The sequence below is a fragment of the Nematocida displodere genome (assembly GCF_001642395.1).
Source record: "Nematocida displodere strain JUm2807 chromosome Unknown 3, whole genome shotgun sequence".
Classification (NCBI taxonomy): Eukaryota; Fungi; Microsporidia; genus Nematocida; species Nematocida displodere.
Window position 1 is genome coordinate 355189 of NW_027138158.1, and position 27302 is coordinate 382490.

Sequence of the window (27302 nt, forward strand, 5' to 3'; positions counted from 1 at the left end):
CTTCTCTATTCTGCATCGTCTACAGGATACTATTTTTGTAAGGCTTGGAAATCTTTTCTGAACCAAAGAAAGAAACATACATCTGTGCACAGACCTTTCTGCCCTTGCCTTTCTGCGTGGGTGCTGTGCGTGGTGGCTATACCACTCTGCTTTCTTCCGGCAATCACGCTTCTCTCTCTGCCCGAGCTAGGATCTTGGCAAGCGCGGCTTAACGACAGTGTTGAAGAAGTGGCCAAAACAAGCACGGCCAGACACTTTTCAATGCTTGGGTCATTGTCGTGGGGAAGCAAGTTTATGGTCAGTGTTAGCGTCTTGCTCTCTTTTTGCGAGTGGCTTATGGTGGTGGCGCACACTGTAAAAACCTGGTTCTTTGTTAAATCGCGGCGGCTAGCCGCAGTGACCATTGGAACAATGTGTGCAGGCGTGGCTGCCTTTGCTGTCGCCATCTACACCACCACAAATGCTAGAAGGTACACGAACGTTTTTAATGGGACACTTTTCCAAAACATCCCAGAGACAGTGGTTGAGCAGTTCATATACTGCCTGGTTTGGCGCTTTTGCTGCATGCTCACAGCATCCGCCTTTGTGCTTATTACCGAAGCCTTTACCTTCTGGCGATATGGCTTCGGGTTTTCTCCATTTTCAGCTGTTTCAAAGCCCGAAGCTTTGAAAAGAAGCATTCTAGGGTCTGTGTGCGCCGTAACAGCGGTTTTTGTGTTTAGCTTTGCTGCTAGCATCTACGTCTTCAAAGTCTTTAAGAATGCACCTTTTGGCCTGGTACTGGCGCAGGGCTAGAGTAGGGATGTTCGGGATGGGTTTGTTACCCGAACACCCAAAACACCGACTTGGTCGCCATCACTGATTTAATAAACGGCCCACCGATCTGTTTGTAGCTGATTAGCCCTCTATATAAAGAAGTGGCCATGCTAGCTTATGTATAGAACTCACCACACTGGAGAGTCTTCTTCACAATGTGACTCAGACAATTGCCAGGCTTACAATTACACACAAGGCGTCTCCGCCACAGATGAGCTCGCAGCCCGCGGGGAAAACCACTTTGAGTTTGATATCAACGTCTTTGAGAGCTTCTGGTACTACGTTCCAGTGAAGATCTTTCTTATGCTGAAAAATGTTGTAGTGCTAGCAACCATCCTTCTTTCTCTGTACAAGGACATGGCATACACCTCTTTTCTCACTTTGGGCTCCCAGGGCATTTTTGTCATCTATCTAACCGTTTTGCTTGTTGAAGGCGCTAGAAGCCTCCCACAAGTCATCCGCGAAAGAAAAACAAGAAACCCGGAGAGCCTGATGAACGTAGGATACATCGCCCCCCTCTTGTTTATCTTCTTTCTAGCCATTATCTTTGGACAGGTGATACTGGCACAATACAGCACATTAACTTTCGGCAACTCTGTCTTTGGAGCTATTGCCGGGGAGGGAGGCTGGCTGGGCAGCTGGGCCTTTCCAATGCACTCCTCAACTCTCTTCCCTGAGAAGTGGCTGCTCGTTTACGAGTGGGTAGTCTACGGAATCACTATCCTTTGTCTGTCTGTTTTCCTTCTAAAAAAGCTGGTGTTCGCAAAGTCAAAGGATCTAGGCGCCCTCAGCGTCATAATGGCCTCAATAATCACCATGTTGGGTCAGTACATGTTTTTCCACAGCTTTTTCAGAGAAATCTATGACATTACCCGCATTACCAGCTTAAGCGTGTCTGGTGCTGTTTCGCCCATGTTCCTTGGGCACGCTATCTGGAAGAACATTGCCCTGATGTGCATGACCATCCACATGCTCATTAGAGAGTGTGGCAGTAGGTCGATGATTAAAGAGGTGGCTACTCCCGAGTCTTTGGGACAGGAGGAGGTTAGCACAGAAGCACCTGCGTCTAAACGGATGACACACTATCTGAAACGAGTGTTGATGGTTATAGTGGGGCTAGCAATCGCTTTGGCTGTGCAGATAGGTCTATACATCTTCATTGTATCTTCAATGCGAAACAGCGAGTTTAAAGCTCTCCCGCCTGTCTCCAGCTCTAAGGTTGGTGAAGGGAGCCTGGGTACAAACCACACGACTCCTGTACTAGCTGGAGGGTTTGGGTCTATATTTGGATTCAGGTTTGGAAGCAAAAGCCCGAACACAGGGCCAAGGAATGCAACGGCCTTAGAGCCAAACACACAGTCAGCCACTACCACTACCACTACCACTACCACCACACTACCAACCATGCCAAGAAGTGCCCAAATCATTGAGGATAGCTCATTGCGAACGGGCAAGAGTGGACAGTATAACAGTGCACTGGCCAGTAGCGGTTCGAACAGCAGGAAATCCAACACAGATGGCTTTGGCCTGGGCGGATCAGAAGCAGGAAGTGTTGGTGCTGGGCCCGGTATGTTTGGTTTTGATAAGACTGGTTCCAATAGTAACAGTTCGGGTACCAGTTCGAACAGCAATGACATTCGGGTTAGTAGCGGTTCAAACAGTAGCGGTTCACAGGTTGCTGCCCAAGTCCAAGCACCAAAACCTACCCGAACCACAACACAACCCACCACTACCAAACCCACCACCAAACCCACCGCTACCAAACCCAAACCCAAACCCACCACCAAACCAGTACAATATGTACAAATGTGGGTGACACAGACATACTGGAGATGTAACTGGGTTTGCTATTGTTTGTGCAGCTATGTCTGTGGTTGGGTAACCAGTCTAGTTCCTGTTATGCAGGAGGTTTAAAAGTTTTCTCGGTTTTATACATACGTCCATTTATGGCAATGGTATGTAAAAAGTCTTGTGTGCTCATAAACCCACAAATAAATCACTAATCACATGCTTCCCTCGAACTAACCCGAATGCCCACACCCACGCGTTTCTAGACTGTTTATTCTTGCTATCTAAATAAAATAGCTTCGATCCTCTGGCCTAGACCTTACTTGGTAGACTCTTTGATGATGCTGCACGACTTAAAAACAAGAATAAGTGTGCCTGTGATCCTGATCTGCAAAATACCATTCTTGGCAACCGAGCAACTTCCAGCAAAGCTTTCCCCCATAATAACATTCCACCCCTTTCCAAACTTTGAGTCAAGTGTGTCCCTAATAAGCTTGGAATACTTGCGATAGTCACCTATGTTTGGTGCCGCCATGCAAATATCAGCTACCTCTGTCTGTACGTCCTCTGGAACGTCTTTTATAAGCACTTCTATCTTCTTGTCCTGAAGTTCATCAGCTGTCCCTGGGTCTGCCATGTAAATAAACTGAAAACATTATTTATCTGGGAGGATGTAGTGTTTGTTTTCTTTTCTTCTCCTCTGAATGAAACCAAGGTGAAACACTTTCTGACCAACATAAATATCCATCTTATTAGTCGCCATCATGACCAAAAGAGCACCCCACCAGGCCCCTCCAGTCACTCTCAGTCTGCCCAGTCGCTTCCTCAAATACATAAGACAGTCTTCGCTGGTTTACTACTACCGATATTCGGTGGAAATAGGCATTTCCTCACTTGAGGGCTGGGAAGCTTTTATTGTTAATTCGCTGTTTTTGTTGCTTATTGTCTCAATCATTAAACAGACCGTAAAAGCGGTGGTATTTTTAACTGGATATGCCAAGCACCTTATTACTGCTTAGAGGTAGCAGACCAGGGGTAGAATAATAAATGGCAAGCACTCTCAGGCACAAACCCAGACCCAGACCGAGACCCAGACCGAGACCGAGACCCAGACCGAGACCACATTTATAGCCGTTAAAATTTTTTCTTTGTCATGCGAACACCAAGACTCAAGCAAATACGCAAGCTTATGAAAAGACTGGTGAAGGTAGGATTTAGAGCACCATTCAACATCCTTGCAGACCACCACTTCCTTGTTGCTTTTCACAATTCCCAGATGGAGACAAAGGTTATTGAACACATCCTTGACGGACCCATTCGCCTCTGGACAACTAGCTGCGAGTACAAGAAATTTAAAGAACAAGTTTCCGGGTTCAAGCTCATTGGAAACACTCGCCTAGCCAAGTGCACACACAAAGACTTTCGAACCCTCGAGTGCCTTAAAGAAGCCATTGAAACAGACAACCCCCACCACTACTTCTTGGCTATTTCCCCAAAGTTTCGGAAGCTTAGATCCGAGAAGAACGTTCCAATTATCTTCATGCGTTCGGGAGTCCTCTGTGTAGAAATAGGTGAAGAACACGATGAAGCAATCAAAGAGAAAGAACTTACGCCTGGACTCTCTGAAAAAGAGAAAGCAGCACTTTCCCAAATGTTCGGTGAATGAGGCAGGGCGTGTTCCTCCCTACCACCAGTGCTGGCACACAGTGGCACACATCAATGCACAGTAGCGCACAGCAGTATATACTGCTGGTCTTAATATTTTTTATGCGAGCAAGTGACTTCTTTCGACCACCACAGCTAAAACTGGGAAGGGAAGAGTCTGAAGAGTACGAGGTCCCACTAAAAGAGAGCCAGGAGGAGTGGAAGCGATTTGCCAATAAGTTTCTCACCCCTCCCTCCCACATAGAAATAAACATCCAAACAGAAACAGAGCTTGAGCTAGCAAGGAAGGATCTTGAACAAAAAGGCATCATCAAGAAAGAAAGAATTGAAAAGAAAACCAGAGAAATCACCACCGCTCGCACGCTCAAACCTTCACTCCTCTCCGCCTTTGCAGAGAGGATATCTGAGGCGCTTACATACATCAACCAGGAAGAGGAGCGGGAAGAAGAAAACAAAGCCATTGTGGCTTATTTCAAGGACTCTGAGTTTATTAAAAGAAAAGAGGGGGGGCTTAGTGTGCACGTTCTGGGAAAGACCTTTCTGCCCATCAGCCTGATTGAGCAGGGAGCACCTGAATCTTTCATTCTCTGCAAACTTCTCATTAACGGAAAAGACCAGGTTGGATACCTCACAGAAAAAGAGCTGCAGCCGTTCAAAACAAGCGTTGATGGACCTGCCTCTCTGGAGAGAGGCATCCACGCGCTCAGGGACAGAGCCCAGAACACATCGGTACTCAAAGAGTACCTGACCGAAACAGCCAGGGCCAGGATCACGCGAGAGCACCTGAAACCTTCGACACAGTCAAAGCACGCTGTTTTTCTTATCTGTGCCTTAAAAACAGGCCTCTCTTTTTCCATAGCTATAAACCTTCTCTCACAGAAGATTTAATTTTTGCAATGCGAATAATTGGAGACATAGACAGAGCCAAAATCTACACCATCAGTGAGCTAGAGAAGAAAGAACACCTAGAAGCAGTGCTCTCCACCGAATGCGACATTTTAAACATTCTTGGTCTCGATAAAAAAGCGAAAAGAGAAAGAAAAGAGGCCATTAACAAAGTCATCCACAGCCACACAAACGTCTGTGACGCCGTTTGTACCTGCATAATAAAACCATTTACTCAGCTAAAGATCATCTCCCTTAAAGAGCTCATTACTTATGCCAATGGCAAGTGCAACCTAGGAGGGGCACAGATAGGATACATCATTCCAAGGAACACAGCCCTGGGAAAAGAGTTCAGGAGTCTTCTTTTGCTAGTTAGACAGATAGTCCTCTCAAAAAAAGAAGTTACATCAACACCGATCGACTTCTTTGCCGTTTGGCTGGGCATTAACATTCTCATTGTTCTGGTTACAGTCCTAGAGAGGTGTTTTAATGAAAGTGCGGTGTAACGTGTCTGGGACCGTGCCGGACCAAGGACGACCTCCTGTGAAATAAATCCACGTGCAGAGACAGACAAATATCGGGTTAGTTCGGGGACCTTGTTCGGGGACAGACAAATTCGGGTTGGGACCTTGTTCGGGGATGGGCACCCCGAACATTGACATTGGCCCACCGACCCCTATCCTAGCACAGTGCTGCGGGTGGGCCAGAGGTTGGAGCATCCTTCATAAAGACCGAGGATTAGTTCGTACTCCTTTAGCCCGTCCGTTCTCTTTTGGAGCTCTTCTTCAAGCTTTTCTTTCGCCGCTTTTATTTCTGCCAGCTCCACCTCCATTTGATTGACTTTATCTTCTGTTTCGGAGAGATCTCGGGCCAGGGCAAAGATCTTGTTTTCTTCTTTGTTTAGTGCCGTAGCTTGCTCCTCCCTTCTTCTGGTCAGGTCATTTACGTCCTTGGCTAAAAGATTGTTCTTGCGCCTGGAAATGGTAATGCTGCTTTCAAGAGTGGACCCTTCCTTAGTGAGCACCTGAAGCTCTGAAAGTAGCTGGGAGAGTCTTTCTCTGAAGCTCTGTGGGGGTATAAGACCTTCCATTACAAAGAAAAAAGAAAGAATTGCCTTTATTTGGCTGTTTCTGGGTCAACCTGCTCCTCAACAAGAACGGGGAGGTCCCTGCCTTCTTTAACGGCCTTGGTGTACTGGGCGCCAAGGTAGTAAGAGGCGTAGAGCCACACAAGCGTTACTAGAATCACACCAGTAGCAGTCACAGTTACGGACTCTCGGATGTCACTGGTGTTGAAAATAGCCATAAGAATGATTTGCAGCCCAGAGGCTGCCGACTTCCCGAACTTTCCAAACACTCCGTCGTACACGCCCTTGAACCTTGACCGGTGAGCTTCGGGTATTTTCATTCCAATAGCTTCTTTGCAGATGTCAAAGGCTGCATACTTCATGATTTTAATCAAGCTAGTAACTATCATGCCAACGTGTTTTTCAGACTCGGTTCTTGTTTTAGGCGCTCCCCCTAGTAAGGCTCCTAGTTTGGTAGCAACAGTCTTGGCTAGACCAGTCGTGCCCTTGGCTCCAGAGGTAACGTTCGCCCAGACACAGCCAAAGAAGATCAGGGCACCAACTAAGCTGAAAAGCGGGGAAAGCAGGCCAAGGGAGAGCCAGCCCCGCGTTTGGATGAAGCTCTTGAGCGGGGAGAGAAGAAAGACAATCGTTGCCAGCCCAATGAGGATTTGCTGGGTGGCTTTGGTTTGCAGGGTTGTTGTCAGGGTAGATACACCCGTGCTTTTGGCTGCGTTAGCAATAGTGGAGTTGTAAGCTCCCTCTGTTAGGTTGGTAACCATTCCATAGCTTAGCACTGAAATGGAGAGGCAGAGGATGATTGAGTTGGAGAAGGCAGTGGTTATGCCCTTAATGACTCCAACCTTGGTCTTAGACTTGGATCTTTTCGGGCCCTCAAGGATGTAGATAGGGAACGGGATGATTTTATCCATGAGGTGCCGGTAAAGGAAGACGTTACCCACACAAAGAACTGAGATAAAGACAAGGAAGTACCGGTAGAATGCATAGATTGTGTCTGGGTTGCCACCGGACATGGCGACAACTATATGCCCCAAAACACCTGAGGCAACCAGGGCAATGTTAGCACTTACCATAAATAGAGGGTAGAACCTCAGCGCCTGTTTTAGGGGACAGACTTCGTTGACACACCCGAAAAACATCAGTGATAGAATGATGCTTCCCCAAAGCTCTGAGCTAAGATAGAAAAGAGACCCCGTCCAGAAGTTGTAAAGAAGGAAGAGGCCTTTAAGGCCCTCCAACTTGTTGACCGCCATTTTCCCATCGCTGAACATATCAAGAACCACAAACCGGCCAGGTTCAAAGTGCTCGCTTAAAAAGTTAACTAGGAGACCATAAACCAGAAAGTACCCAGCAAAGCCAAGATTGGCCCGAATCATGATCTTTCGCATTGGCACACCATTTGCCATCAGTACCTGAAAGAAAATCCCGAAAAGAACGGTAAAAAACAGAACCACAAAGGTTTTTAGGAAGGGAATAGATGCAGGAACCATCCGCGACATAACAATCGCATCTTTTCCATCTCTTAGTGTGGAGTAGATAAAGGAAATGCTAAATCCAAGTGCTGCCAGGCAAAAGAACTTTGGGTACTCTACTTTTAAGACTTTGAAAAACGGATTGCACTCCACATCAACCAGCGCCTCGTGCTCATCTTCTGTTGGCAGAGACTTGGCTTTGTAGTTGCTTGCTACTTCTTGGTTTTCCATGGGGTAGTGGAAATCTTTGTATTTATAGGCTGAGAAGAAAGGGGTTTTAACGGAGAAAAAAGGAGACAAATTTAGTGTTTTTTCGAGCTATTTCGGGTTTGTACGTTATTAGTCCCACCCAGACCCTTGAAGCCCGAAAAGCCCGAAGACCCAAAGCCCGAAAAGCCCAAAGCCCGAAAGCTTTAAGACTTTGAAAGATGGGGGAAGGTCAAAAGAGCATCAATGCTTCCGGTTGTTTCCACTGAGAGGCTAAACACAGGGCCTAGCAGGAGGGACAGCTGTCTCCGGAGCATTGGTGGGGCAGGCACCCGAACCAGAAGCTCTTTGAGCAGAGACAGAGGCTTTTCAACAACTCCTTCACCAATCAGCGCCAGGAGTAGCGGAAAGAGCGACGAGGCTAAGTGCTCGGGGAAGTACTTCCCAAGAACCAAAGCATCGCCCTGGTTCAGAGCCAGCTGTGCAATGCGAACATTCTGAAGCTTTACAGCGCCTACAAGCCCGGAAAGAGCATCGCCCTTCTTGATCAGAGCCTCAAGCTCCTGGGGCGTCTCTTTTTGCCAGAGAGCAGTGGGCTTGAACCCCTTGGAGCGGTCGGAAAACAGAAGGGCTCCTGAAAAGGTGCAGACCCCAATTGACACCCCAAATGCCGAAGTAGCTGTAAAGACTTTGCCCGTTTCTTTCTGTGACCTTTCAAGAACAATCCACCGGTCAACCTCGTACCCCCCATAGAACAGCGAGGCATAAAGCGTGGTCCGAGCATCGGTGTACCGATCTGGCCGCGTTCTGGTGTAGGTTACAACCAAGGACCCGTCTGGAAGGTGCTTCATATCAAGAGGCACCGTCTGCCCCATTCCGTTGGCGTACTTGGGCAGGGCGCGGTAGTCAGAGACTTCTTCCATGTCCTCAGTGAACGTATAAACCATCCCACTCTCTCCCAAACAGGAGACTTGGACCCCGTGTTTGGTCGCTGAGATATCTGCAAGAACGAAGGGCTCCTGGCCCTCAATGCTTGATACATTGTCCGGTGTGAGAAGAGTGAGTCCACTAATGCTTGCCATAAGCACCGAGGTTCCTTTCAGCCTAAGCGCCAGTGGAAGGTCTATCTCAGCATAAAGAATCTGCTTGCTTCGTTTGGTGTCGTAAATCTCTACCCTGCCCGGGCCTGCTACCGCCAGCAACTCATCGTCACCGTCGGCACAGGTTATCTGGACCTCTGTGGAGAGATGCTTGGTCACCTCTCCAGATATTTTGTGAACTTTAGCATCGCCCCCCGAGGATACGGAGATAAAGCCTCTGGGGAGGGGAATGATCTCTACAACGGGTGACGTGTGTGGTTTTATCTTCTGGATGCACGACCCTGACAGTCTGTCCCAGAGAAAAACCTCTCCTTTTTCGGTGCCAGTAATAACCTGCCCAGAGACTTCTTTAGCCACCCTTTGGGTGGAAGAGTCTTGCTCATTCGCCAGGAGCGTTCCTGTTTTCCACTCCCAAACCACAGAGCCCTGTCCTGCGAGAACAATCCACTCGTCGTCCTCTATAAAAGTAGCCTGGGTGATATCTTCTGATAAAAAGATCTTATGGGTAGGTTCAGGTTTTTCTGAGAGCGTGCTGAATAGAAGAACGTTGTGGCTTGTGTCTACAACAACGGCCATGTCTCCAAAAGTAGAAATATCTGCACTGAGAAGATTTAGCATGGTGAATTTTCGCACCTGGACGGTCCACTCCCCGGCTATTTCCACCAATCGGGTAATTTCGCCATTTTCCCAGACAGAAACTACCTCCCGGCCTATCTTCTTGGCTGAGAGCGCAGCACTCTTACTCTTGAAGAGAGACACGGATTTAGGGCCCTCCATCGGATAGAGCCGTAGCAGAGAGTCTGGGCTGCTGGTTAGAATTCCGTCTTCGGTGCTTTTCATCATGGTAATGTTTTCTCGGTGGCCAGTAACGGTTTTTGTCTTTTTGAACGTACAAAAGCCAGTAGGCTCAACAACCCACTCCTGTAAGTACCCCCTGTACCCCAAAAACACCTTTTCGTCCTTGACAATGGCTGACAAGCACCCAGCCACTAGCATCCGGCCAATCTCTGTGTCGTAAACAAGCGAGTGGAGGTAGACTCTTCCTGCACTGTCCAGCGCCAGGAGTAAGTCCCCGTCCACCGAGAGAGAAACTATCTTTTCTTCCGTTTGCAAAGAAAGTATTGAAGCACTTGAGCTCCTGATTCTGACTCTTTTAACGATTCTTCCAATACCAACAAACATCTCTCCAGTCTTTTGCTTGTATGCCATTTCGCATGAATTGGACGAGCCAAATACTCCCTCTAGAACGAAGCTGCTCATTTTGTCTGTAAAAATTTTAACCGACAATAAACTCTGTTAGTAGTTCAGTACCACGGCCCCAGTCTCTGAACGGTACAGGCCCTAAACACAAACATTTTATTCAACTAGGCCACAGGCCTGCTCTGGTCATAGCCCACAGACCCCAGCCCATAGACCCCAGGCCTGCTCTGGTCACAACCCGACACAGACCCCAGCCCATAGACCCCAGGCCTGCTCTGGTCATAGCCCACAGACCCCAGCCCATAGGCCACAACCCGACACCGACACCGACCCCAGGGCTGCTCTGGTCCGGACCTTACATTTGGTACTCATTGTAGGCCATGTCCGTCTTCATTTCCTCCAGGGTCTTTTTCTTGGCCTCCTCGTGCTTCTTAAGCATCGTTAGGGTGTTGGCAATGCCTAGCATTTCTTCTATCTTGAGGCTCTGCTGCTCTCGGCGGCTCTTTTCCGTGGAGACGTACTCCCGGGCCTCCGTGTCAATAAATCCTGCAATGACTCCCTCTGAGAGAGCTTTCTGGAGCAGAAACACGGCACTTTCCTCTGAGACGCCAAGCATCTGGGCAATGGCGCCGAGAGAAATCTTTGAGTAGACCGTTCCAATCCTTCGAACGTGCTCCTTCTGAACGGCTCCTTCAAGTCTGAGCACCGCCTGCCACAAGCCGTCGCTCTTGAAGGCGTCTTTGGAGTCTTCGGCGGCCTGGTAGAAAATCTCAAGCGAGCACGACTTAATCGACAGAAGGACTTTTTGGTAGTGCTCAAGGCCGTGGTGCGTCTGGAAGAAGCTGCGGTTCGGATGCTTCCCCTGGTGCATGCTTGCTAGAACGTAGACTTTGCGGCAGTCCAGTGTAAAGGCCGTGTTGGTGCTCTTCACTATGGCCTGGGTTATCGTTTTCTCTGCGGTGGCATACTCGCCAGCCATTAGGTACACTATGCTTGATAAATAGTAGAAGACGGAAGACTCCCCCACATCGGCCCCTTCAGGAAGCTTGGTGTGCTTCAGAAAGGTGTACGCCTCATCGTACATCTCCCTTTCTTTGAGATTTAGCAGGGCTGCATTGATAAGCACCGTAATGCTTTCGGTGTTTTTGTACTCGCGGTTAATGGCCAGAGCCAGCATGTAGGCTTCAAGCATGTCTTCTCCCGTTTTGCTGGAGGCTATCCGAGCCACCCCCCAGAGACGGGCCACAATCCCGTCAAGGATCCTGCTGTTGCCCCCGCCAATGTCTTCAAAGGTGTTCTTGGCCAGGGCCAGGGCTTCAATGTACTTCTCCTCCTTTAGGTACGTGCAGCAGAGCACCAGAGCCACCAAGTACTTAGCTGGGGCGCTGGTGTGTTTCTCCTGGTAGGCCCGAGCGTCATCACTTGTCATGGCTGCTGCTATCTCAAAGACCGTTTTTAAGCTGTTCTTGGTTCCTTTTAGGGTTTCTTCCTCCACAGATGCAATGCTTGCTTGGAGTGTTGCCATTGGGTAATTAAAACAAAAGAAATAATTACTTAAGCTTATTGGCTGCCGGTATCTATTTATGGAGGAGTTTTCTTTCGGGTATGCTACAGCTAAAAGAAGAAGAAAAAAGAGTCCTGGAAGGAAATGCCTGCCAGCTAGTGCGGGAGGGGAAAGGCATCCTTGCAATTGACGAAAGCCCCAAGTCAATCGTTAAAAAGTTTGCGCCCCTCTCCATTGAGAACACCGAGGAGAACAGGCGCCGGTACAGAGAGCTGCTTCTCACCGCGCCTAAAGAGATCTCGCAGTACCTGGGCGGCGTTATTCTTAACGAAGAAACCTTTTTCCAGAAAGCCTCGGATGGAAGGTCGCTGGTCTCGGTGGCCAGGGAGAGCGGGGTTTTGGTTGGGATTAAGCTGGACAAGGGCCTCAACCCCCTGTCTGAGACGAACCCGAACGAGCAGGTAAGTATTGGGCTGGAGGGTCTTTCAGAGCGGTGCATGGAGTACCAGAGGCAGGGGGCGTCCTTTGCCAAGTGGAGGTCTGTGTTCACCATTGAAAAGGGCCGGCCTTCAGAGGAGTGCATCTACCAGAACTGCAAGGTTCTCTCAGAGTACGCGCTCATTTGCCAGCAGAACGGGCTTGTGCCGGTGGTGGAGCCAGAGGTGCTCTTTGAGGGGTCGCACACGGCCGAGGAGTGTGAGATAGTTACTGCATCGGTTATTTCGTGTCTCTTTTACCACCTGAACCGGAAGGGCGTGCTTATTTCAGGGATGCTGCTTAAGCTTGGGTTTGTGTCCCCGGGACCAAAGAACGGGTCCATTGAGATCAAGAGGCTAGCTAACGACACGATTCTGGCCTTCAGAAACTCTATCCCCCCAAGCATTCCAGGGATAGTCTTTCTCAGCGGCGGGCATGCAGAGGACACGTCCATTGCCTACCTCAGGGAGGTGAATCGGGTTGGCCGAGAAAAAAAGGTGCCCTGGACCATTTCATACTCTTTCGGGCGGGCGCTTCAAGATAGCGTTCTTCAGATGTGGAATAACACCGATGGACAAAGCCAAACGGCCCAGAGCCACCTGATCAAAAGGGCCCGGCTGTGCAGTGAAGCGGTCAAGGGAGACAACCCCCCGGTCTAAGGGCGCCAGTGTTTGTCAGTGACGGTCAGTGCTGGTCAGTGACCAAAGTGGTACCTAAATAAATGTACGGTGGTAGAGTGAGTGCAGTGGTACAGTGGTAGGGTGCAGTGGTACAGTGGTAGGGTGGTGCAGTAGTAGGGAAGGGGTGGGTCAAGGGGAGCCCTGGACAGACAAACTTTTACTTTATGACGGGGAAGTACACAGTGACGGAGCAAATAGGCAAGGGAGCTACCTGCACGGTGTACGAGGGGTGCCATACAAAAACACGCAAGAAAGTAGCCATCAAGGCAATCGATTCAAGCAGCAAGAGGAACCTTCACCTGGCAGTGAACGAAATTCGGGTCCTTCAAAGACTGGACCACCCAAACATTATCAAGCTGATTGAGACGGTAGAGACGCAGACACAGACGCTTCTTGTGCTTGAGAAATGTAAATTTTCTCTTTCTTCAGTTGCCAAAACGGGTAGTCTTTCCTATAAGGTAGTTTTGCGAATTTTTAGAGACCTTTTGGTAGGGCTCAGGTACCTCCACGGGAAAGGCATCATCCACCGAGACATTAAGCTGGGGAACGTGATGGTGAGCGAGAGCAACGAGCTCAAGATCATTGACTTTGGGCTGTCAAAGGACACGGCCTTCAGTGCGCCAAAGACTTTTTGCGGGACCCCAGACTTTATCAGCCCAGAAATCCTTGAAAGAAAGCCATACACCAAAAAAACAGACGTGTACAGTGCAGGCATGCTTATCTATTTTCTTGTGTTCAGGTGCGACTATTGCAAAAACAAGCTGGAGAGTGGGAAAAAGTCGGAGCAGTACGGGGGACTGGTCAGGCTCCTGGAAAGAATGCTTGAAAAGGACCCTGACCAGCGAACTACAGCAGAAGAGGCCCTTTCAGACCCAGTCTTTTACTCTTTTCTGCCCAAAACAGTGCCAATTGAGGGGCTGAAGGATTTTGACGTCCAGACCAGGCTCGGGCGGATAGAGCAGACAAGCAAAGGCCTCCACTTTCGCGGGCCAGGCACCTCTTTTTCCATTCGCCCGGGAATGAACGGAATCTACCTGCAGACGCCAAAAACGAAAGACACGCACTACCTCCCCTTTGCAGAGACAGACTCAAAGACCCTGAAACTAGCTGCTTTTTGCTACTCGGTGGTGTCGCTGGTGAGAAAAAGAACTCCGGTGGTTATCATTCTAACGGACAAAGGCAAATTCTTCAAAATGATGAAAGATGGTGTTTATGTCTACATAACAGAAGAGTACTTCACTGTCTGGCAGGATGGGAACGTCACCACCAAAACAACCGAAGATAAAAGAGAGGTCTCAGCCCCCGCAGACAAAACAGAGCTCCACCACCTTATCTACGAGAGCATAGAGGCTCTCAATGCGGGCGGAGGGCTGCCAAAGCCCATAACCCTGGATAGGCGCACAGAAAGAAGGGGGGTGCTTAAGCACAGTCTTTACCAGACCGTCAGCACGCCCTCGGTCGAGTCGGCCACGCTCAGCCACCTGGGGCCCGCCAGGCGCATGCACTCGCCCGGGTACCCTTATGGCAGCTGCTCCCCAGTGTTTGTGCCCGGGGGGTGGCTGGTTCGTCTTGAGCCGTACCTGTTTGGGGCTGTTTTGGGCACCGGAGAGCTACTGACGCTGAACGCCCAGACCCAGGTGCTGCGGCGGTATCTCAGGGAGGGGGGGCTGGAAGAGCACCGGGTGGAAAGGAGTGCGCCTGCACACATCCTTCAGAAAGTCCTTCTTTTTCGCGGGGTGCTCCAGCACATCATTCCGCTATCTTCTCGGCACCCACCGAGCCAGCCCTACGACTGAGGCGCTTCAGTCCACCAAATACGTGCCCGCAGCCACAGCCAGAGATGCACTGGTCCTGTGCGCCACTCCTGGGGGCAGGTGCGGCCTCGCCAGACCTGTTGATGAAAATGATGCTGCGGTGGTAGGCTTTTTTGGACAGCACTGCGCGGGGGCAGCAGATGATTTCAAGGTGGTTGAGGAAGTAGTCTTTTTTCTGGAGCCGGAGCCTGTTGGTGCACGCTGGTGTCACAAGATCAACCAGAGACCCGATTTTCGTAATGGTTTGTCTCGGCTCGATACTAACGGTTATTTCGGTTAGATTTGGGCACTGGTAAGTAAGTAGGACGGTGAGAGGTATTTTGTCCGTGGTTGGGTGTCTTAGGCCAGAGACATACACCAGGTGTAGGTTCTGAATGCTGTTAAGAGCCAGGTAGTCCAGATTAGGAAAGTTTTGGAAAAGATCGATCTGAAAAACCTGAATATCAGCATTGGTGATGTGGAGTTTAGCAAGGTGTACATGGGGAGCAGACGTATCACTCGCGCGGGGGGTGATGTATCTTCCGTTCGCAAGCTCTAGTCGGCGCAGACTGGGAAAGCACTGGTTATAAATATACCCCGAAATAATTGTTTGGAAGGCAACTTGTTCGATGCGAAGGAAGGTAACAAGGGGGTGGGAGAAGCAGAAGGAAAGATTCCGGGCCAGGTCGTTGTGGGCATTTGCTTGAAGGGCAGATTCTTTAATCAGAAGATTTTCCAGATTGGGAAAGAGTGCAAAAAATGCGTCATGAAATTGTCTAGGTACAAAAAACTGGTCGTCCTCGCCGCTGCCATCCGTTATCACCTTTATCTTCACCACGCCAAGCCTCCCCTCGTCCACCCGAACCACCAGCCTCCGGGTTTCGTCCATAGTTATCTCCATCTGTATCTCCGCCACCGCCAAGACTTTTGGGTGCTGGCGGCTAACCTCTATCAGGCAGCTAACCATCATTGGACTGGGGTTGGTCACCACCAAGGTCTTGGCCTTAAAAGAGACAGGTTTTTGGCTGGTTTCGGTCCCGATTTCGGTCTTTGCAGTGGTGCCACCGGGACCAAGGGCCCCCATAGCTATGTCTGGGCTAGATGGATCGGGTTGGTTAGACCGCTGAAACACCCGAGCACTTTGTTTGGTTAGCGCAGATACCTCCTTCTTTATCTTTTTCAAGGAAAAGCCAGTGGCGTGTACGCCCACAGCCACTGACACGGCAACAACCATAGCCTGCCATAGAACAGCACCAAATCGACCTTTTTGTTTCATTCCAGGCAAAAGTTGCTCGATATTATATCTTTTATTTATATCAGAAAGATACCATTTGGGTTACGGTACGGTACGTCACGTTACAGTGCAGGGTTGGGCTAGTTCGGAACACGTTACGGTGCAGGGTTGGGCTAGTTCGGGACACGCATGGTGCTAGCTGTTTTTCCACATCCTGAAGTACTCAACAGAGGAACAAAGTGCTGAAGACGCAAAAAGCACCCCCCCAATCCTGGCATAGAGGGAGAATCTTTGTGTCGGGGTGAGCTTTCTTCTCCGGGAGACAACATCTATTACAGCATGCACTGCACACGATATACCGCCCATGTACGACATAATTGGAATGATCATGTCAAGGGAAAGGGTGTTTATTCGGTTGTAGGAGATGTACATGGTAGTAGAGGCACCAAGAAAAGAAAAAAGGTAGGAGGTGTACCCCCCAAAGATGGTTGTTGAGCCTGTGAGGGCATTAATGCCTGCCAGCTGCATACCCCACGAACAGACCCCAAGAACCTCTGTTTTTATATAGTCGTCCTTCACCAAATTAACCAGAGGAATGGCCAGGCACACGGCCACTAGCTTAGTCACGCCCTCTAGGTATCCATGGGGGGCCTTGTTCTGGTCAATGGTTTTTTTGGTGGTTATTTTGTCCGTTATAAGCATCATACACTTTACAATGCACAAAGACCCAATGTAAAACATATAAGAGATCTTATCAACCACAGCCCCCACTATTCCCTCGTTCTCTCCTATCTCCCCTGTTCTCTCTATCAGGATAAGGTCGATGTAGATCCTAATGCACGAGCAGAGAGTAAACGCCCCAGTGTAGCTGAAGATTTTAGCTAGCAGCTCAAAGGAGAACCTGCTGAGGACAATGGGCTCAGACACACTCTCCTCCTCCTTCCCCGGAACTATCAGGGTTAGAATCAGCACGCAAATCTGTGAAAGAATGGTCAGATACAAAGAAGCCTGGCTGGTTCCAGTGATTTGGTAGAGGTTCTGGGAAATGAAAGAGGAAACAATCCCTGTGGTTTTGCGCAGGGTGCTATACTCAACGGTTTTGGCCTGGCTCTTTTCTCCAAAGTACCTTTTGTCGCCAATAATAACACTGCTCCTAAAAGCGTTCAAAAGTTCCGTTAGAACGGTCATGGGGACAGATCGGTCGTTCATAAGAAGAAGAAGTACCCCAGAAACAATGTCAGAGCATGCAGACGCCAAAATGGTGCCAAACAAACCAATTTTCTTTACAATTACAGGAACAACAATGGAAAAAAGCAGCATTGCGTAGAGCCACCAGGGAATAATCTTGTTGGCAATTTCTTTGGTGGTAAATTTCTTCTCCTCCACAAGGTACACCGAAAGAAACGGCTTAATTGGCTGGAAGTTTCTTCCAACCACCAAGAGAGCCGGAAGCATAAGTAAAAATAAATTTAGTAATTTATGACTGATGGAGTAACCATGAAAAGCAAGTACTTAGAAGTGCCACAGGAGCTGCGAGACCGGCTCATAAAGCTGTACAACGCATCCAAAACCTACAAAAGAACATCGAAACAATACTCCCAGGTTAGGGCAGATGACATTGACTATAAAGGGATTCGGCAGGAGGTTAAGATGGCAGCAATTAGAACCGAAGAGGTCAGAAGAAGAATGCAAATAGAACTAACCAACCTTGAAGAGGTCCGAGAGTATGTCAAAGCAATGCAAGAGTCGAGCAAAGACCGGCTCAAGGATGAGCTCCTGGAAATGCTCAAAAAAGAGCTCAAGCAAGGCGAAAGAAAGCTGGTTGAGCTGGAGGAGCGGATCAATCTGACCCTGTCCCCGGAGAGAGACGCCAACGTTCTGCAAAGCATCCAGGAGTGTATCAACCGACTCTCTGAGCGCATGGAGCAGCTAAAGTAGGCCACCAACCACACCCAACCAACCGCCAAGACCCGAACACCCAACCCAAAACATAGCACCCAGGTACCATAAACGCAGTAGGTGGTGGACTGGTCTAGTGGTTATGATTCCCGCTTAGGGTGCGGGAGGTGCCGGGTTCGATTCCCGGGTTCGCCCTTTTTTCTCTTTTAGTATGCAGTGGCATGGGTATTAGCTGGAGCCTGGACCCAGCCATGAAAATTCTTGCAGTCCACCTGGGCGCTGGGGAGTGCTCGGCACTGGAGGGCGCGAGGCTGAAACGCGCCCTGAAGAAATACCTTAGGCCCCGAACACAAGCACAGGGACGGGGTGTCATGGAGGCCGTGGAAGTTATGAAAGAAATCGAGAGTGGTGGACTGGCTAACTGCGGGGTAGGAAGCAACTGCACGGCCAATGGCGCGGTAGAGAACGAAGCGTGCATAATGACGGGCCCCAAAGCCTTTGCCTGTGTCTGCCTGGTACCTCTGCCCCTTTCACCAACAGTCCTGGCCAGTAACTGGCTAGCAGAAACAGCTGCCCCGGGGTACGTTAAGCCCCTGACCGTAGCATACACTGCCAATCCGCTAACCAACCCACCACCAAGCCACATCCTCACCCAGCCTTTGCTCCGGGACCCAAACACCCCGAAAACCCCGAAAACCCCAAACACCCCGAAAACCCCAGCACACTCAGACACTGCAGGTGTTATCTATGTGTCCGATTGTTCGGGGCTTTCGGGGCTTTCGGGGCCCGGAACAAAGGCAGGGGGCACAGACTCTGTGTGCGTATCAAGCAGTGGAGGGCCAAGAAATAAGCCTCCGGGGCGGGTTGGTCCATGCTCTGTCTACGGAGCCAACACTTTCAGGGCTGGAAGGGTTTCTACCTGTGTCTCTGGGACGGGCGAGGCTCTTATTCGAACCATGATTTGCCGGAAAGTCTCTGCATTGATTGAAAGCGAAGACTTTGAGCGTATTAGGGGGGAGCTATCGCTGTACATGGAAGAAGAACCAGAATTTCCTCATTTGGGAGGTATTTCCATCTTTAGAAAGAGTGACCAAACTACTCTTTTGATCCATTTTCAAACGGCCCCTTCCTTTGTGTTCGGGTACAGCGTTCAGTTTCAGGGACCCGACCTAACCCGAACACCAGAGCACCTTCAAAAACTAGTTTATCATTCACAGCCGTCAAAGCAAGTCACTGTCCAGATACTGTCTATAGGAGACACCACCAAATCATAAACAAACCATGTTTTAGTCTTAGTGTGTTTGATCGGGATAAATGATGTGTTCGGGTATATAAATGCAATCTTAGAGCTTTTTAGAGACTATGAGCCGCGATACAAAGCCCTACCTATATTTCACAAAACTTGCTAGCCCGAACACATGGAACCTCTGTACAATCCCCTCTGTTCTGCTTGGCCTGCTAAACGCTGCAAACAATCTAGCAGTTCAAGAATTTGAACTCTTCTACCAAAACACTGTCCTGAACGTAGAACATGTTTCCCCAACTGCTTCCCCGCCAGCACAGGCCCAGACCCCAGTTATAAACACCAGCACAAGCACCAACTGTTTGTTCTACGGGGTGCTTGTGGGGTATGTTCTTTGCATCTATTTGAGCAAGTACATCAAAAAACACACCCGAAGAAGCATCGTTGCCTTTGTTTGGGTAGACATCGTTTTTATTGCTTTTTACATGGTTTGTTTTGTCTATCTGTGCCACCTTTACCCGTTTTGGTACTACCCAGCAAGGTTTTTTCTTGGGGTAATTCAATCGTGTTTTGGCTTTGCTTTTTCTTTGGCTATAGACCTGCTCTACTATACTACACCCAACCCTTCGTTATCTGAAAGGAAAAGAGAAGATTTGCAAATCAAAAACAGACAACAGATTGTTTTTGCAGGGGCGTGCCAAACCATTTCAGGGTCGCTTGCCATTCTCCTGGTGCAGCTTGTTGAAATGATTGGCTTCGTCTACCCTGGAAGTTGCATCTACATCATAGTCCTGGCCCTGGTAATGGTCATGATGTTCTGTCCCGGGTACTTCCAGTTCCTGAAAGGCAGGCTTCTCAGAGCCGAGAAACGAAAGATGGAGGCAGAGAATGCCCAGACCGAGGCATCCTTTGTCTCCCTCGCATCCCTTGAGTACCTGGAAGCTCCCTCCGCCCCCCAAACACTAGCCACACTCACACTCACACTCACACCTGCACCTGCACCTGCACCCAGCCCACTAGCCGTATCGAACAGGTCAGAGCCAACCACGACCCAAACCTTGCAGCTGCTTGGGAAACTGGCTCTCTGGGGCGCCATTTTCTTTGGAACGGGCGTGGATGCAATACTCTACCGAAGGGACGTCTTCTTTAAGAGTGCTACATCAGTAGCTTTTTATATGCTGTCTTTTGGGCCTCTTGTTGGGTCGCTTCTTTATCTACCGCTGCAAAGCGTAATTACACCGCTCAAGCTGATCTTGTGTGGGTGTGTTGCCTGTGCGGTGCCAGCCTTTGGCATTTGCCTGGGGGTGGTTGTTCCATACCTAGCAAGTGTAAGGGAGCTATCATTGGGGCTGCTGGTGGCTATGTTCACAGCCACCTTTGCCAATGTTTTAGGCGTGCTTCCTCTGCTCATTAGCAACGGCCCCGTCAAACCCTTTGTGTTTGCGGCGTATGGGCTGTACCTCCAGCTCGTCAAAATCTTTTGGGTTGAAGTCTTTCCCAGGCTCTTCCTCCTCTCCCCGGACCACCCCTTCGCCCTCTCTATTATCCTGCTTGCCCTGGGCTTTTCCATGGTGATTTTCAGGGCAAAGGGGTGATTGGTACAGGTCTCACCGGGCCAATGGCACAATGGCAGCAGACTGTCACAATGGCAGGAGACTGGCAGCAAAACACAACTGGTAACTTTTAAAATAAATGTACGCTTTTGGTACGGGAACAGGGACCAAGAAAGGAACAGAGCAGGGAGGGTGGGTGGATTGGTTTATTGGGTAGTGGTTATCTGTCGAGTGTTCGGGTTAGCTGTGGAGGGTCTTGAGGGCTGAAAGCTCCAGGGAGAGGGTGCGTATTTGGAGGAACAGCTCTCTTTCTTTGTCCTTTGACAAAAGCAAAGCATCGTCCAGGGCCTTGGAGGCGTCTTTAGCAGCTGTTTCTCTGAGGAAGGCGTTGGCAGTTGACAGCTCTGCACGGACAAGAGCGCCCTGGAGAGACTCGGCCTTTCTCCGCGCCGAGTCTGCCTGGGCCCGGGCTAGGGAGGCCTCGCCCTGGAGCGTTCGTGCAGTGTTCTGGGCGGTGGTGTGGATTTGCTCCTTTTCTTCTGTTTCCTGGTGGAGGAGAGCCTTGGCCTCCTTTAGCTGGCTCTGCGCCGCTTTGAGCTCTTCCTGGGCCAGTTTTAGCATCGATATTTCTCGGTCCTTCTCTTTCAGCTCTCGCTCCAGCTTTCTTTTCAGTGCGTCGCTCTTTCGCTTGGTTTTGGCCCAGGCAGACTCGTTCTCCTCAGAGGCATGGATTTGGGCGGACAGTTCTGCTTCTACCTCTTCAAGGTGCGACTCTTTTTCAGAGATAACGGTTTTTGCCTGCTCCTCAGAGAGAAGGGCTCGGTGCTCTGCCTCGGAGGCATCGGCCCGGGCTCGGGAGAGAAGGCTCTCGGCGAGTGACCTCTGGTTCTCGCTGGCCAGTAGCTCCTCAGCGAGCTTCTGGGCGCCTTCTCGGTACCTGGCCAGGGCGCTGGTGGCCGAGCCTACCTCGTGGAGTAGCCGGGTGGCTATTTTCTGCAGCTCTTCTGTTTGCTCGATGGTTTCTTCTACCTGGAAGGAGATGTCCTTCTGGGCGCGCATCTTCTTCTCAACGTCGTTCTGGAGGGAGTCTTTGGTTGCTGAAAGCTCTTCTTTGAGGGCGTCTCTTTCAGCGGCAATCTTGGCCGTGGACCGGTCTCTTTCTTTGTCGCTGGCTTTCTTAGCGGCAAGAAGGTCTTCAAGCTGCTTTCTTTTGGCAGCTTCTTCGCTCTTGGCTGCAAGGGCTTCTTCTCTGGCGCGGTGTGCTTCGGCTGCAGCGGACCGCTCTTCTTCAAGCTTGATGGTGGTTCGGTCGAGTGAGCACTTGAGCAGGGCGTTGCTGGATTTTAGCTCGTCCTGGAGGGTTAGCATTGCCCCCAGCTTACCGTCAAGCAGCTCAAAGTACTGGGCCTTGGTTTCGTCAAGGGCGCACTTGACAGAGGCTCTTTCCTCTTTTTCCTCGGCTAGCTCTCTTTTTAGCTGCTCCATCTCGGCGGTGTTATCCTTGACTGCTGGGGCGGCGGGGGCTGGCGTGGGGGCAGTGGCCCTCTTGAACGCTTCGTCTAGCTTGGCCCTTTTCTCTTTTTCAAAGCTTAGCGAGGCCGTTAGTCTGGCTGTTTCTCCCTGCATCGTTTTCAGGGCAAGTTCTGACTTGTATTTCAGGGTTTCGGCTGTTTTTAGGCTGTTTTGGAGCTCTTCGACCTCTGTTTGGAGTCTTTTGCCCCTTTCCTCGGCCAGGTGTCTTTCCCGGAGGTAGATCTCTTTTTCGTGCTCGGAGGCATCCAGGGCCGCTGTTGTGTGGTTGAGGCTTTGTTGGAGGGTCTGGGCGGTTTTTTCAAGAACCTGAATTCTTTCTTTAAGAGCTCCTATCTCAGTTAGCAGCTTGGCACTGTTTTCTGAAGCCGCGTCTTTTCTGGCTTGCTCCGCGCGCTTTTGAGCCTGGAGAAGGTCTTTCTTCAAAGACTCAATCACTGCCAGGGACTTGGTTGATGCCTTCTGGGTCAATTCAAGCTCCCTCCTAGTGGCGGTGCTCTCCTCCTGAAGAGCAGACACCTCAAAGGACGACGCCTGGCGGTGCTCATCGAGGGAGGTGAGGGCCTTGCGCAGTTCGTGGAGGGCGCTGGCACTTTCAAGCTGCGCCGTTTTCAAGGCTTCAGTTAGGCTGTAGACCTCGTCTCTCAGGGTGCTGATGACCAAGTCCTTCCTGTTCAGCTCTTCCTCGGTCTTTCGGACGGCCAGCAGCGGGCGGACCTTCATACAGAGCTTCCACCAAGACCACTGCCTCACAGCAACAAAGCTTCTGATGTTTCTCTGGAGGAGCATAACGGCCTCTTCCCTCTCTCGATCAAGCCTCTCTTTGTTGGCGTTTAGGAGAATGCGCGCTTTCTTCTGGACTTCATGGACCAGGCGGCTGAGCTGGACGTTTCGGTGCTCTTCCAGGTCCGCCAGGACGCCCTGGCGCAGGAAGAGGAGGCTCCGGCCCAGTTTGAAGAGGCTGGCTGGCACCTCTAGCTTGCCCAGGAGGGCCGTGACGTCCTTGGCCGACGCATCAACGATTTTCGTTCCAGGAGCTTTGTTCCGGTCGAGCAGGCCGTACCTCGAGTGGAAGTCCTGGAAGGTAACTCGGGTGGGGAAGCCTTGGCGGGAGATGCGCACGCCTTCAAGAACACCATTGCATCGCAGCTGGTGGAGTACGCGGACAGAGTCAAAGCACCCAGCTCTTTTTTCGGTGTTCGGGATAATGCACCTGACAAAGTGTGGGTCGGTGGTGTGGAGGAGGCCCAAAAGGTCGCAGAGCTGTTTTTTGTGGCGCTGGATAACGGTTCTAAACCGGGTCGCTGAAATGTCTCGGGCACTTTCTAGGTGGGGGATGGGGCCCCGCGGTCCAAGGAGGAAGGTTGCAATTGCTTCATCGAGCGGATCTTTGTTCTTAGAGATCCACCCGGCCTTAGTGTACTTCACAGCACCTGCATAGTGGTTGATAACAAAGCCGTCGTTAAACCTTGGCACGGACAAGCTTTCATGGCTGTTCCACTTGCTGCTTATCTTTTCAAGGAAGCGACTGTCCGAGCCTCCGGGCACAACACACTCCTCATCAAGGATGGTGAACAGACCCACGCCTCCCATCTCCAGCAAGTCAATCGTTGGCTGTAAATCAAGGCCAAAATCAATCATGTTCCACTCCAGGCCTTCTTTCAGGTACGTTTCTTGCTCCAGAATGAACATGCGGTGGTTGAAGAACTGTTGCAGCTTCTCATTGGTGTAGTTGATGCACAGCTGCTCAAAGCCGTTGCTTTCTAAGATCTCAAACCCTGCAATGTCTAGGACTCCAATGTACGACCACACGGGAGTAGTTCCCTGGAGAGCTTTGTTGACCAAGGCGACAATCCAGTCAAAGAGTCGGTCATAGAGTACCTTGCAGAGAGACGTAACGGTAAAGTTGGCCTCCTCCGCTGTTCTTCCGTGGGTGACTATTTCGTTGCCAGCTCTTATCCTTGGTCGAACCAGAGTTTCTAGAAACTCTGTTCCTGCCACGCCAAGAAGCTGCGAGGCATGGTCAAGCGCTTTTCCGCCGTCCTCAGTAAGCACCACCTCTTTTCTTTCTTGCAGGAAGGCAACCTCTCCCAAGTGAATGATAGCTGCAAGTATTCTAAAGATTTTGGTTTTCTGCTCCTCTGAAACGCCAAGAATGGACATTGCGCCCATAATCGACGAAAACGGCGTAATGGCACCTTCAACCGCTGGGATGATTTTGTACGACTTGTTTGCAGCAAGTTTTAGAGAGTCAAGTAGCTCACTATCACCGCCCTTAACTAAGGTGTAGAAGACGTGGTAGTTTCTTTCGCCTTTGGTTTGCTTGGTTACGCGGGATGCTTCAAGGAGGTACCTCTCAACTGAGGCTCCGACTATTTCTCCAGACACCCCAAAATCTATCCTGATGAACTTACCAAACCTTGAACTGTTGTCGTTTCTTTCTGTTCTGGCATTTCCAAAGGCCTCAAGTAAAGGATTGGCCCAGAGAAGTCTTTCTTCAAGGATTTTCATTCCCTGGCCAACCTCGCCGCTTATCTTGGTAAGGAAGTTGATAGCGTGCTTGGTGTTCTCTGTTTTTCCAGCTCCAGACTCTCCTGTGATTAGGATCGTCTGCGCCCTCTTGGTCTGCCGCATGTGGTGGTAAGACTCGCTGGCAACAGCGTAGATGTGTGGGGGCGCTTCATCTCTTTTGTACACTGCAGCGTACCTATCCACAAAGTCTCGGCTGTAGATGGGAATGTTTTTGTACGGATTGACAGCCACCAGGAACAGGCCTGAGTAGGTATATTGCTGGTCCACAAGGTACCGCTGCTTGAGGTTGTGGAGAATGCTTGGCTCGTTCAGGTACGACAGGTGTGCCATGTTGTCTACCAGATCAAACTTTGAAGGGTTAGCTTTTTCAATCTCTCTGGACAGCACGGTAACTCTCGACCCTTCTATTTCCACAAGCAGTTTTGTGTCGTCTTCCGTTAGAACTTTTCCCATTTGGTAGTCACCTTTCTCTGTGGCAACCCAAACAAGCTTCTCGATAACACCTGCACCCTCTCCAGGCACCAATGTTTCAATCGCTTCCTTATTCATAAAGATTTTTTTAAATTTCATTTATTTATAGTTCCTTTGAATATTTGGCTTATAATAATCACTGATTTTAATATATACCAAGGTACGGGGTACGGGGTACGAGGTGAGGTACGAGGTGTGGTACGGTGCTGTGTGTGAGGTACGGGGTGTGAGGTACGGGGTGTGGTACGGTGCTGTGAGGCACGTGCTGTGTGTGTGGTTCGGTGCTGTGTGAGGTACGTGCAGTGGTACGTGCTGTGTGCTGTACAGTGGCACAGTGAGTGGCACAGTGCTAGTGTTCGGGATAGAGAAGGGAAGGTGCGGCCTTTCCCGGGTCTATCCAACCGTTGTGCATGAAAAAGTCTATGAGAATGGATAGCTTCTGCTCATCCAGGCCCTGAACGGTTCGGGTGATCGGGCGCCGCTCATTCTCAGGCGTGAGCTGGTTAAGGACCACGGTTTCTTTCAGGGCGGTGTATGCATGGTACGGAACAGAAAGGGCCTTGCAAAGAGAGTGCTCGTTGGCGGACAGGTGAAAGTTCGGGTTGTCGTCTTCCTGGAAGGAGGCGTTTTGCCGTTTGGCCGGGGGGAGGTCGGCCTTTCGGGTGGAGCCTTCCGCTCGCGGCGAGTGGAGAGCCTTGATCTTTTTTCGGAGAAGCATTTCCAGGAAGAGCCCAGAGAGGAGCTGGATAAACTCTTTTTTTGAGAGGATCTTTAGCAAAGGCTTAACCCGCAAAAAAAGACTCTTTCCCCCGGAGCAGAGGCCTTTTTCCGTGTCCATTAGCTTTTTGGCAGATAGCAGCCCCTGCTCGAGAACCAGGTGCCTGAAAAGCCTTCGTTTGAGAAGAACTAGGCGGTAGGAGTCCAGGAGAGCATCTTTCATCTCTTTTTCAAGCTGGGTGTCTGTTTTGGAGAAGGACAGCTCTTTGACCGTTGTTTCTGCATCGTTCTCATACTCTAGCTCAAAGTCTCCACGCAGGGGCATGTACCCCGATATCTCCCGGGAGAGCGGGTTGCTCTGCAGGGTTTCTGACGGCAGCCCTTCGAGCTTGCGGCTGTCCTGGAGGCTAAAGACCTCCAGGAAGTGCTCCTGGATGCTTTCTTCCGTTTTTCTGCCAATGGCCCGGGAGATTTCCTGCCAGTTCCCTATCCCGTGGAGAATGAGCCCATCTACAAAGAGTATCTCCTCAAGCATTGGCCACCCTGGGAAGTCCGCCTCAAACGGAAGACTCCTGCCAACGCGGTACGGGTGGTCGTAGGTGTGCGTGCTTATCTGCACCTTCTGTGAGAAGCAGAGCGGACAAATGTCGATGTGGCAAATTGAGCACTGGAGCCATAGAATCGAGGTAATCTCCATTAGGCACCCATCACACCTGATGAGACAGGCATTCCCCTGGCTTCTGGAGTGCGTAATAACCATTAAAATTAAAAAATCAACATCCTCCAAATGCGCCGACTGATAGCACGTTTATTACCAAGGCCCTGGGTCAGTGCTCGGGTATGCCAAAGGCCTTGCAGAGCACCGAAAGTCTTTCTTTGGACTTCGTGTTCAGCGAGACCTCCCCAAGGACCAGGCGCGAAAGGACGGAAGGGTCCTCGCCCGCCTCCCTCAGAAGGGGAACAAAGTCGGCAAGGGTGTTGTTGAGCGTGGTCAGGAGGAAGATAATCTTGCTGGCAGCCAAAGGCTTCTTTTCATAGAGAACAAAACACTCTCTAAAGACTCTTTCCCTCACAAGCTCCTCAGAGACAGGGCGTACGTTCTGTGCGATGTGTCCGAGCATCACACATACGTCCTCTTCTATGTTTGGGACATGCATTAGCTTGATGCAGTTTTTAAGCTCAGGAACGATAGAAACGGCCGTCGAAATATCCTTTTGAACAAGTATGGACTCTAAGCCTTCAACGTACTCCCTCTTTATCTCAACAGTGTTAGTTTCCAGCTCAATGTTCTCAATGTGCAGTCTAACGGCATAAAGGAAGGGGTCGATGAGTATTTCAGCTAAGCCTCTGTCATAGCCATCCTCTGGGTGCTCCATAAAATTTAGCTGGCGTTTAGTTTTAAGTCCGCGAGGGGCAGGGAAGGGGTAGGCAGAACATTGGTGCCAATAA

The 27302-nt window shown here is 50.2% G+C and overlaps 21 protein-coding genes across 21 annotated transcripts; 11 read left to right on the top strand and 10 right to left on the bottom strand.

The window, feature by feature from the left end:
* Positions 1-336: 336 nt before the first annotated feature.
* On the top strand, positions 337-795 carry NEDG_01195 (uncharacterized protein; the record flags this gene model as incomplete). The annotated part of the gene is made up of 1 exon (XM_067688613.1): positions 337-795. The coding sequence occupies one exon, from the start codon at positions 337-339 to the stop codon at positions 793-795; it is 459 nt and encodes a 152-aa protein (XP_067543801.1).
* A 138-nt stretch (positions 796-933) lies between these two features.
* NEDG_01196 (uncharacterized protein) lies at positions 934-2730 on the top strand (the record flags this gene model as incomplete). The annotated part of the gene is made up of 1 exon (XM_067688614.1): positions 934-2730. One exon carries the CDS (start codon positions 934-936, stop codon positions 2728-2730), a length of 1797 nt encoding a protein of 598 aa, XP_067543802.1.
* A 193-nt stretch (positions 2731-2923) lies between these two features.
* On the bottom strand, positions 2924-3241 carry NEDG_01197 (dynein light chain 4, axonemal; the record flags this gene model as incomplete). Its single annotated transcript, XM_067688615.1, has 1 exon — positions 2924-3241. The coding sequence occupies one exon, from the start codon at positions 3239-3241 to the stop codon at positions 2924-2926; it is 318 nt and encodes a 105-aa protein (XP_067543803.1).
* Positions 3242-3368: 127 nt separating this feature from the next.
* On the top strand, positions 3369-3623 carry NEDG_01198 (uncharacterized protein; the record flags this gene model as incomplete). The annotated part of the gene is made up of 1 exon (XM_067688616.1): positions 3369-3623. The coding sequence occupies one exon, from the start codon at positions 3369-3371 to the stop codon at positions 3621-3623; it is 255 nt and encodes an 84-aa protein (XP_067543804.1).
* A 134-nt stretch (positions 3624-3757) lies between these two features.
* On the top strand, positions 3758-4270 carry NEDG_01199 (U3 small nucleolar RNA-associated protein 23; the record flags this gene model as incomplete). Its single annotated transcript, XM_067688617.1, has 1 exon — positions 3758-4270. The coding sequence occupies one exon, from the start codon at positions 3758-3760 to the stop codon at positions 4268-4270; it is 513 nt and encodes a 170-aa protein (XP_067543805.1).
* Positions 4271-4371: 101 nt separating this feature from the next.
* NEDG_01200 (uncharacterized protein) lies at positions 4372-5157 on the top strand (the record flags this gene model as incomplete). The annotated part of the gene is made up of 1 exon (XM_067688618.1): positions 4372-5157. The coding sequence occupies one exon, from the start codon at positions 4372-4374 to the stop codon at positions 5155-5157; it is 786 nt and encodes a 261-aa protein (XP_067543806.1).
* An 8-nt stretch (positions 5158-5165) lies between these two features.
* NEDG_01201 (uncharacterized protein) lies at positions 5166-5660 on the top strand (the record flags this gene model as incomplete). The annotated part of the gene is made up of 1 exon (XM_067688619.1): positions 5166-5660. The coding sequence occupies one exon, from the start codon at positions 5166-5168 to the stop codon at positions 5658-5660; it is 495 nt and encodes a 164-aa protein (XP_067543807.1).
* Positions 5661-5830: 170 nt separating this feature from the next.
* NEDG_01202 (uncharacterized protein) lies at positions 5831-6244 on the bottom strand (the record flags this gene model as incomplete). The annotated part of the gene is made up of 1 exon (XM_067688620.1): positions 5831-6244. The coding sequence occupies one exon, from the start codon at positions 6242-6244 to the stop codon at positions 5831-5833; it is 414 nt and encodes a 137-aa protein (XP_067543808.1).
* A 26-nt stretch (positions 6245-6270) lies between these two features.
* NEDG_01203 (ATP:ADP antiporter, AAA family) lies at positions 6271-7944 on the bottom strand (the record flags this gene model as incomplete). Its single annotated transcript, XM_067688621.1, has 1 exon — positions 6271-7944. One exon carries the CDS (start codon positions 7942-7944, stop codon positions 6271-6273), a length of 1674 nt encoding a protein of 557 aa, XP_067543809.1.
* Positions 7945-8126: 182 nt separating this feature from the next.
* On the bottom strand, positions 8127-10280 carry NEDG_01204 (uncharacterized protein; the record flags this gene model as incomplete). The annotated part of the gene is made up of 1 exon (XM_067688622.1): positions 8127-10280. One exon carries the CDS (start codon positions 10278-10280, stop codon positions 8127-8129), a length of 2154 nt encoding a protein of 717 aa, XP_067543810.1.
* Positions 10281-10575: 295 nt separating this feature from the next.
* Positions 10576-11745, bottom strand: NEDG_01205 (26S proteasome regulatory subunit N3; the record flags this gene model as incomplete). The annotated part of the gene is made up of 1 exon (XM_067688623.1): positions 10576-11745. One exon carries the CDS (start codon positions 11743-11745, stop codon positions 10576-10578), a length of 1170 nt encoding a protein of 389 aa, XP_067543811.1.
* Positions 11746-11825: 80 nt separating this feature from the next.
* NEDG_01206 (fructose-bisphosphate aldolase, class I) lies at positions 11826-12860 on the top strand (the record flags this gene model as incomplete). Its single annotated transcript, XM_067688624.1, has 1 exon — positions 11826-12860. The coding sequence occupies one exon, from the start codon at positions 11826-11828 to the stop codon at positions 12858-12860; it is 1035 nt and encodes a 344-aa protein (XP_067543812.1).
* Positions 12861-13045: 185 nt separating this feature from the next.
* Positions 13046-14677, top strand: NEDG_01207 (uncharacterized protein; the record flags this gene model as incomplete). Its single annotated transcript, XM_067688625.1, has 1 exon — positions 13046-14677. One exon carries the CDS (start codon positions 13046-13048, stop codon positions 14675-14677), a length of 1632 nt encoding a protein of 543 aa, XP_067543813.1.
* Positions 14631-15950, bottom strand: NEDG_01208 (uncharacterized protein; the record flags this gene model as incomplete). The annotated part of the gene is made up of 1 exon (XM_067688626.1): positions 14631-15950. The coding sequence occupies one exon, from the start codon at positions 15948-15950 to the stop codon at positions 14631-14633; it is 1320 nt and encodes a 439-aa protein (XP_067543814.1).
* Positions 15951-16103: 153 nt separating this feature from the next.
* Positions 16104-17363, bottom strand: NEDG_01209 (uncharacterized protein; the record flags this gene model as incomplete). Its single annotated transcript, XM_067688627.1, has 1 exon — positions 16104-17363. The coding sequence occupies one exon, from the start codon at positions 17361-17363 to the stop codon at positions 16104-16106; it is 1260 nt and encodes a 419-aa protein (XP_067543815.1).
* Positions 17364-17387: 24 nt separating this feature from the next.
* Positions 17388-17846, top strand: NEDG_01210 (uncharacterized protein; the record flags this gene model as incomplete). Its single annotated transcript, XM_067688628.1, has 1 exon — positions 17388-17846. The coding sequence occupies one exon, from the start codon at positions 17388-17390 to the stop codon at positions 17844-17846; it is 459 nt and encodes a 152-aa protein (XP_067543816.1).
* Positions 17847-18028: 182 nt separating this feature from the next.
* Positions 18029-19081, top strand: NEDG_01211 (taspase, threonine aspartase, 1; the record flags this gene model as incomplete). Its single annotated transcript, XM_067688629.1, has 1 exon — positions 18029-19081. The coding sequence occupies one exon, from the start codon at positions 18029-18031 to the stop codon at positions 19079-19081; it is 1053 nt and encodes a 350-aa protein (XP_067543817.1).
* Positions 19082-19169: 88 nt separating this feature from the next.
* Positions 19170-20645, top strand: NEDG_01212 (uncharacterized protein; the record flags this gene model as incomplete). The annotated part of the gene is made up of 1 exon (XM_067688630.1): positions 19170-20645. The coding sequence occupies one exon, from the start codon at positions 19170-19172 to the stop codon at positions 20643-20645; it is 1476 nt and encodes a 491-aa protein (XP_067543818.1).
* A 198-nt stretch (positions 20646-20843) lies between these two features.
* On the bottom strand, positions 20844-25214 carry NEDG_01213 (myosin heavy chain; the record flags this gene model as incomplete). The annotated part of the gene is made up of 1 exon (XM_067688631.1): positions 20844-25214. One exon carries the CDS (start codon positions 25212-25214, stop codon positions 20844-20846), a length of 4371 nt encoding a protein of 1456 aa, XP_067543819.1.
* Positions 25215-25485: 271 nt separating this feature from the next.
* NEDG_01214 (uncharacterized protein) lies at positions 25486-26613 on the bottom strand (the record flags this gene model as incomplete). The annotated part of the gene is made up of 1 exon (XM_067688632.1): positions 25486-26613. One exon carries the CDS (start codon positions 26611-26613, stop codon positions 25486-25488), a length of 1128 nt encoding a protein of 375 aa, XP_067543820.1.
* Positions 26614-26680: 67 nt separating this feature from the next.
* NEDG_01215 (uncharacterized protein) lies at positions 26681-27229 on the bottom strand (the record flags this gene model as incomplete). The annotated part of the gene is made up of 1 exon (XM_067688633.1): positions 26681-27229. The coding sequence occupies one exon, from the start codon at positions 27227-27229 to the stop codon at positions 26681-26683; it is 549 nt and encodes a 182-aa protein (XP_067543821.1).
* Positions 27230-27302: the final 73 nt, after the last annotated feature.